Source organism: Tupaia chinensis, unplaced genomic scaffold (assembly GCF_000334495.1).
Source record: "Tupaia chinensis unplaced genomic scaffold, TupChi_1.0 Scaffold000407_1, whole genome shotgun sequence".
NCBI classification, from domain to species: domain Eukaryota; kingdom Metazoa; phylum Chordata; class Mammalia; order Scandentia; family Tupaiidae; genus Tupaia; species Tupaia belangeri.
Window position 1 is genome coordinate 1,658,176 of NW_006159909.1, and position 8,919 is coordinate 1,667,094.

General features: G+C 36.9%; 1 protein-coding gene across 1 annotated transcript in view; it reads right to left on the bottom strand.

Annotated features, from left to right (window-relative positions):
• The window catches only part of MYO1D (myosin ID), a 328,050-nt gene that overhangs the window by 186,135 nt on the left and 132,996 nt on the right, over positions 1-8,919 (bottom strand). Inside the window, exons 4-5 of the mRNA XM_014590111.2 lie at positions 5,613-5,778; positions 2,864-2,917 (exon numbers count right to left, since the gene is read on the bottom strand). Of these exons, the coding sequence (XP_014445597.1) occupies positions 2,864-2,917; positions 5,613-5,778 (220 nt within the window). The remainder of the gene's footprint in view (positions 1-2,863; positions 2,918-5,612; positions 5,779-8,919) is intronic.

Below are 8,919 nucleotides of genomic sequence, written 5' to 3' on the forward strand. Positions count from 1 at the left end.
TTTTATGGCTGAATAGTATTCCATAGAATATATGCACCATAATTTTTCTTTTTCTTTTTTTTAACTTCAATTTATTTATTTGCATTTATTAACTGTACATCATTACAGCATACAAAATGAGATTTTCCATCCAGAGGACACTGTATATTGTCTCAATTAAGTACATTAACAAACATGTTATTGTCAGCAAATAATTTTCCATTTCTTATTTTCTGTATATTTTCCTTTATTTCTCCCATCCTTGATTCCCTGTCTCTTACCCTCTGCCATCTCCCACTCTCCTCCCACACTGTCTCTGGTCTCTATGTTTGCTTTCTATACTGTTTCCCCCCACATTTTATTGAATTACTAAAGACCTTAATTAATCTAAATATTTTGATAGCAAACACAGCTGATATATACATTTCCATGGACACAAGTCTAACTTTATGCATCCTATAAAGTAGCACCTAGCTGGGACTATATATCTTACTGCAGTCATTGAATAGATTTTTTTTCCTGAAACTTTTTTTTTTTGTAACTTAATTTACATTATTTCCCTAAGCATCATCACAGCATACAAAATATGATCTTCCATCCAGAATATACTGCATAGTGACTTAATCATGCGTATTATAAAATATTTTCCATTTCTAGTTCCTAGAATTATTTTTACCCCTCTTTCTAACCCTCTGTCCTTTCCCACCCTCTTCCCACACTATCTCTGGTGTCTACAATTGTCTTCTATTTCTTTCCCATCCACATTGTATTGATCACACAATTATTTACATATTCTAACTACTTTCAATGGTGAGTTCACTCGTTACTATTAAGAAAACCAGTTTTAACTTAAATCAACGAAATGCCAAGGAACTTTGCTTAAAGCGAGGAAACAGGTTAGGATTCTGTTCAAATGGTAGGTGCATGAACCTATCAGACTCATGTACTTTTATTTTCTGTTCTGGTTCAATTTTCCTGATTAAATTCTGGGATATAATATTCAACTCCAGGCTTGTCCCTATGATTAAGTTGGCCACTTTCTTAGTTTTTGAACTCTTAATTCCATGTATCTGTACTTAATTGTCCTGATATAGCACACCCTTGAGAACTTCTTGGAGATCTGGTCCAGTGCTGGTAAATTTTTTCAGGTTTTGTTTATCTGAGAATGTTCTTGTCTTTTCTTCCCACCTGAAAGATAATCTTGCTGGGTACAGTATTCTTGGCTGAAATTGTTTCTCTCTTTTAACACTTTGAATATATTTTCCCAATCTTTCCTCGCTCGCATTGTTTCCGATGAGAGGTCTGCTGTTAGCGTAATGGGATATCCTTTGTAGATAATTTGATGTTTTTCTCTTGCCAATCTTAGTATCTTGTCTTTGTCTGTGGTTTTGGTCAACCTGGCTATAATGTGTCTTGGAGAAGATCTTCTCGGGTTGATTCTATTTGGGGTCTACTGTATTTCTTGGGACTGAATCTTTGAGTGCCTCTCTAGGTTTGGAAAGTTTTCTTGCAGGATTTCATGGAATAGATTATCAATGCCCTTATGGGTCTCTTAGCCTTCTGGAATGCCAATTATCTGGATATTTGGACCTTTGATGGTATCTAGTACTTCTAGTATATTATTCTCAAATTTTGGGGCATTTTTCTCAGTCTTCGTGGTGGATTTTAGTAGGCCAGCAATTTTCTCTTCTATGTCTGAGATTCTATTTTCTGTATGATCTAGTCTGCTTTTAATACTTTCAAGGGAGATTTTGACTTCCTGTACTATAGCCTTCATCTCTAACAGTTCTGTTTGATTCTTTTTTAAAGTATGTAATTCCTCTTTTAGATCTTGTAAGAATTTCCTCACCTCCTGGAACTCGTTAACTTCTTTCTCCTTTCTCTTCTGCAGTTCATTGTCTCTCTTTTCTTCCATCTCTGTTAGCTTCGCCATTATGAATGTTCTAAATTCTTTATCAGACATTTCCACGATTTCCATTGAGCTGCTTGTGGATGAAGAGGAGTTCTTCTTTTCCCTTGGAGGAGAGGTATTTTCTTGCTTTCCCATATTTCTTGTGGTCCTGCGGTGATTTCTAGTCATCACGCTAGCTTGTTTGCTGGAGGCTGAATTATCAGTAGGGATCTTCATTTCTCTTTTACCCTGAAATGACTACTTCGCCACTATTCAATTACCTTTAGAGGCGGCTTATATGTGAAAGTCAATCTTACTAATTTATAATTTTATTTCTTAAAAATTCAAAACATTGCTTAAATTTACTAGCTTTGGTTTATATTAAGTTGGACTTTTAAAAAATTATAATAAGGTATCAAACTTGTTCCCTGAGTGACAATCTGACAACAGGAGGGCTATTTACAAGATTTTGCCTTAGACTCTAAAAGAATCTCCAAAAGAGGTATTCAAATTTTCGGGATAAAGATAATTCTACCTTGATTTTATAAATCCTGGTTGTCTTAAAAAAGTAATGATATTGCTGTATGGTCTCTATGAACGTAATAAACTGAATTTGTATTCCCATTTCTAGAACTCCCAAATATGGGAACAGCTTTAATTCAAAATAAAACAAAATTAATTGAGCGTCTTTAGAATGTACCACTTCAAAAGCTTTCATGGTCAGTAAACTATTCTCTACATTGCAAAACAAGATAGGAGAATGCAACCAAGACAGGCATGGGGTTGGCTAACCATGTGCCAGCTCTTCACAAGGCCATTCTCATCACTCTCTGAAGCATGCTGCATAGGGTATGTACATGCATGCGCATACACACAATGTAATATGGGCAAGTAGAGGTAAAGAAGGCATAGAACAGAGAGTAATATAGAAATATTTATTCCTGTATAATTGAGTACATGATTAATTATCTGCAATAACAGGAAATTACTAACCTGATAGAAAGAATGAAAGCTTCTTTCTCCTGGTTGTTGCACAATTACTCGAGACTACAAAAGAACACATTAAGTGGTTAATCTGAAAATGTGTCCCTAAAATAAAATGGAAATCTCTTCTTTAGGAAATTTTTTATCTATGGTGCATTTAGATGTCCTAAAGAACCCAATGGAAACTACTCACCTAGGACTAGGTCTTCTTTATCAAGTTTCCTATGCAATGTTTTGATAATTCTTTCAATGCTTCAAATAGAAGTCCCTAAACTTTCTGAAGAATAAACTTTTTTTTTTTAATTTTATTTTTTATTTTTAGCCTGACGCCTAATTATGGAGGTGAGTAGGGATTAAAAGCAAGGAGAATAGGAAGGAATAATTCTGGAGAAATATACTCAACATTTCTGTCTCCAGGATCTGCTGGCATTTCAAAGAGCTATTCCTTATATCATGTAATAGAAATTAATTGAGCAGGTAACTAACTCCACAGGGACCGCTGTCTGAAGTGGTTGTAAAAAAACCTGCTGTTAGGGACCAGCAGTTAGTGTAATGGCTATGTTGCTGGACTCCCATGTAGTCGACTGAGGTTAGAGTCCTGGACCCGTTGGCTTAAACTCATGCTGGACGTGTGTGTGCGTGCATGCCCGAGATCCTGAGAGGAGAATGAAGGAGAAAGGATTGTGGCATGGCCATCCCCCTGGGGGGTGATTTCTCGCTTTCTGTCTCTGTCTCTCTCTGTCTTTCTGGTGAGAGCACATGCCCTATAGCAAAAAACTTCTCCAAAAACAAAACAAAACAAAACAAAAAAACTGCTACTAATAGAGAGCTCCAGGGATCAGCAGTTAACATAATGGCTATGTTGCTGGATTACCATGTAGTTGGCCGCAGTGTGAGCCCCAGACCTGGTGGCTTAAACTCACACTGGGCATGTTTGCGTGTGTGCCCAAGATGCCCAGCGGAGAGTGGAGAAGGGATTGCAGCATGGCCATACCCCCTTGGGGGTGATTTCTTGCTTTCTGTCTCTATGTCTCTGTCTTTCTGGCGAGCATATGCCCCCTATAGCAGAAATCTCTCTCAAAAAAAAAAAAAAAAGAGGGAGCTCCAAGTGTGTGTTCATACAAAGGGATTCTTTTGATTGAATGTGTATATACGTTTATCTAGAGATGTTTTTGGGAAAAAACTTGGTAATACCTGGCATTTTCTGTCTTTTTTTAACTCTGATACAATACTTATTTCCTTCACAATCTGGCTTCAATATAACAAACAAAAGTGAAGATTATATTGCATTACACTGCCATAAAGGATGATATGGACTAATTTAGATGGGCTGGAAACCCTTAACTGAGAAAGTATGTCAGCTTAGACCTAAGTACAAGTCAAAGTACTTTGTAAAGTACAAGCTCAACTGTAAAACTCAGGTGAATGAACTCTGTGTACTCTCTTGGAGTTGGGTCCAGTGATAAAAAATATTAGTTAGAACATGACCTGCTCTGGTTTGAATGTGTCCCCCCAAAATTCATGTGCTGAAATTTGGTTGTGATTAAGAGCAGAAACTTAACCTGTCTGTGGGATTAAGAGGTGGGAACTTTGGGAGGTGATTGTTGTTAGATAAAGTCATCAGGGTGAGACTCCCTGATGAGGCTTTATGATTGAATGCTGGTGGCTTTATCAATACTGAGAGGGAGTGAGACCACACAGAGACTAAGTCACGCTTGCTCTTGATCTCCTGCCATGTGATGTTCTGTGCTACCTTGAGACTCTGTAGAGAGATCTCCCAGCAAGAAGACCCTCCCCAGATACAGCCCCTTGATCCTGGACCTCTGAAGTGATGAGCTGAATAAACCTCTATTCTTTTTTTTTTTTTTTTTTGGAGAGATTTTTCACTGTAGGGCGCGTGCGCTCGCCAGACAGACAGAGAGAGACATAGAGACAGAAAGCGAGAAATCACCCCCCAGGGGGGATGGTCACGCCGCAATCCCTTCTCCTCCATTCTCCTCTCGGGATCCTGGGCACGCACGCACACGCGCCCGGCGTGAGTTTTAAGCCACCGGGTCCGGGACACGAACCGCGGTCGACTACGTGGGAGTCCAGCGACATAGCCATTACGCTAACTGCTGGTTCCCGATAAACCTCTATTCTTTATAAACAATCCAGTCTGTGGTGGTATGTTATAAGCAACAGAAAAGCAGACTAAAACACAACCTCTCTGGCAGTTCTGGCAGGAAAGTTTTTATGAGAATCTTCTAGAAATTGGGCTTAATCTTCACATACGTAGATACAAACATATTCTAAGTGTTCACTGACCCAGTATAGTATAGTATAGTATATTTCATAATTAGGATGTAGGTTCACGAAATGTATGTTACTATAAAGCAGTGAACAAATAGAAATAAGAAAAAATGAGATTTCAAATTAATTAAAATTAAAATGTATGGAGGATGGTGTTGCATAAAATGACTAGAACAAATTAATCCTGGGTTGTTCTAGTTAAACCTTACCCAGAAGTTGGCATACACTCGTAGCCCTCCCTCCACACCCCCACGCTTAAATTTGTACCAATAAAGTCCATAACTTCTTACTTGATACTGTAAGTGCTAATAAGAGAACACAAAGGGAGAATATATTAGAAAACTAATCAGTGAGGAAGAACAGGAAAGCAACTTTGAAGTACTCAAACTATATAAATATAACCAAATATTGTTTTAAAATACTCAACATTTATAAACATTAACCTCAGAAATTACACACATTTTACCTTCTCTAATAAGTAGTTATTGATATGTCCACCAATAGGATCCCCCTTGAAATCAAAGTTGATATCCATGTATTTTCCAAACCTGCTTGAGTTGTCATTACGGTTGGTTTTGGCATTTCCAAAAGCTTCCAGCACACAGTTGGACTTAAGCAACATATTCTTCACTCTTTAACACAGACAAATGAAAGTCATTATAAGAGATGAGAACTTAAAAAAAAAATACCACTAGATTTTGTTAAAATAAATCCCATGAATATTTATACAAAGATTGTTTACAATAGCAGAAGAAAAACGACTTAAATATCCACCAAAAGGGATAGATAAAAATAAATTTTTGTTTCCCAATGTAATGAAATGTAATACAGGTGCTGAAAAGAATGAAGTATATCAACATGTACTGAAATGGAAAGATGTTCAGAATATATTAATGATGTGAAATACAGTTACAAAATAATGTGTTGCAGGATCCTTGTGTTTGTGCATGCACACACACATGAGAGTACTGTGCATATATTATGTGTTAGTAAATGCTTAAAAGCAAAATAGAACAGAATATCTTAGAGTCGTTGTCCAGGTAAGAGGCGATGGAGGGGGCAAGGTGGGATTTCAGGGAACCTACCACTTAATTCTGTAATTTTTGATATTGCTTAAAATGAACATGTTTTACTCAGGTAATGAAAAAAAATGAAAAGGTATGCTCTGAAATGAACAATAAAAAATAGGTGATACAGAAAATGATTCAATTTTTGGGAACCAGCAGTTAGCGTAACGGCTCTGTCGCTGGACTACCACGTAGTCGACCGCGGTTCGCATCCCGGACCCGGTGGCTTAAAACTCACGCCGGGCGCGTGCGCGTGCGTGCCCAAGATCCTGAGAGGAGAATGGAGGAGAAGGGATTGCAGCGTGACCATCCCCTCTGGGGGGTGATTTCTCGCTTTCTGTCTCTCTGTCTCTGTCTGTCTGGTGAGCGCACACACCCTATAGCAAAAACCTCTTCAAAAAAAAAAAAAAAAGAAGAAAATGATTCAATTTTTTAAGTACTTGCTCAGAAACTTACAACAGTGAAAGTTTATTCTACTTTGTTATATATCATACTTTTGGTCTTTACTGGTTTGGAAACTGCTCATAAGTTATACAGAATCTCTCCTTTGTATCAGTCATTTAAGGTATTTTAAAAATGTAACCAATGCTAACTTTGTAGTCCTTATGTCTCTGTTTTTATTTCACTGACAAAATTCCTCTTACATAGGCATACCTGCAAAATACCTTTGACCTCTGAAATAACCTGATGTAACAGATCCACTGTTCCTCTCACTAACAGAAGACTTCAAAAAGCTGATGAAAGTATGAGTTCAACTGCTCATTTTATAACTGGATTATTAGTTTTCTGCAGGTGAAAGAGAACCCTTCTATATTGTTGGTGGGAATGTAAATTAACACAGCCGTGGAAAACAATATGGAGGTTCCTTGAAATTTTACAAATTTTACCTTATGACCCAGTAATCCCATTCTTGGATACTTACTAACGGATGAGAAATCAGTCAGAAAGACACTTACACATCGATATTTATTGCAGCATTATTTACAATGGCCAAGACATAGAATCAACCTAAATGTCAATGATTGATGACTGGATTTAAAAATGTGGCTCATATACACAAGTGAATACTACTCAGCCATAAAGAACAATGAGATCCTGTCATTCAATACAAAGTGGTTGAATCTGGAAGCTGTAATGCTAATGAAATAAGCCAGACTATGAGAGATAAACACTGTATATTCTCACTCAGTATATACCCAGTGTCTACACTCTATGGCAGAAATGGAAAGCTATGAAGACACAGAAGTACAGAAGACAACTGTGGATACCAGAGACTGCTTAGGGGGTAGGAAATGGAGACAGGAAGAGATCAGAAAAAAGGTGTTAACCAGATACAGGAATGCAGATACATGGGGCAAATGGGTTTTGGAAAAGCATAGCACAACTGAGTGGAAAAATAAAACACACATTGCTAATCTTATACAATTAATGGTACACATCATTATGTGATGTTCTTTGTTGAAAATGATGAATATGGTACTATCCTTGGTTTGATGATTGCACAATGCATGCATGCTTTGAAAAAAAATCCATGTTGTACCCTACAAAGATGTACAATTAAATGTAAATCAGAAATTATAAAATAAAAAGTTTATTTTTATGCAAACACATTTTGAAATCTATGCATAGTTGTCTTTTTTAAATATAATATGCACATTACATGAACTTTTTTTTCATTTCATTTTCTTTTATACATTCAATCACATTATTATTTGGCTTACAAAATGGATATTTCAACAGGTGAACATTTCTCCCTAGTACAGTTGATAAAACTACAAAATATCTACAACAGATAATACCACATTTCTTTGTGCCTTTAATGCTTTGCTTCCCTATTTTTCTTCTAAATGTCCTTCTTCAGACCCTCCTCTTTCACACACACTATATCTATATCTGGTATTTACAATTATATACTGTGTTTCTATATCCTTTAGTCAATTAGTTTCAGTCACAGAGTGCGGACACTCGGTATATATTAAGTGGGGACATACAATGCCTCTCCTTCATAGCCTGGCTTGCTTCACTCAGCAGTAAATCTTCCATATTCATCCACTTCCTGTCAAAAGCTGGGGTTCTGTAGTTTTTTATGGCTAAATAGTATTCCATTAAGTATATGTCCCAGTTTTTCTATCCACTCATCTGTTCGTGGGCATTTGGGTTGTTTCTATGACTTAGCAATTGTGAATAGTGCCGCAATAAACATCAATGTGCAAGCACTTTTCCAATTAAGTATTCTTATGTCTTTTAGGTAGATACTAAGGAGTGGGATTGCTGGATCATATGGTAGTTCTATTTGTAGATTTTTGAGGAATCTCCAAATTGTTCTCCACAGTGGCTGAAACAATTTACATTCCCACTAGCAGTGTAAGAGAGTTCCCCTTTCACTACACCCCTGCCAGCACTCACTGGTTTTTGTTTTTTTGTTTTTTTATCTTAGTCATTCTGATTGGGGTTAGGTGGTATCTCATTGTTGTTTTGATCTACATTTGGCTTACATTAAGGGATGTTGAGCATTTTTTCATATGCCTTTTAGCTATTTGTATGTCATCTTTAGAGACTGTTTTTTTCCAACTCATTCTCCCATCTTTTAATAGGAATGATCAACTTTTTTCGGAGCATCTGCTTGAGTTCCTTGTGAATTCAGGTTATCAGTCCCTTATCTGACGCATAGTTTACAAAAATATTTTCCCATTCTGAGGGCTGTCT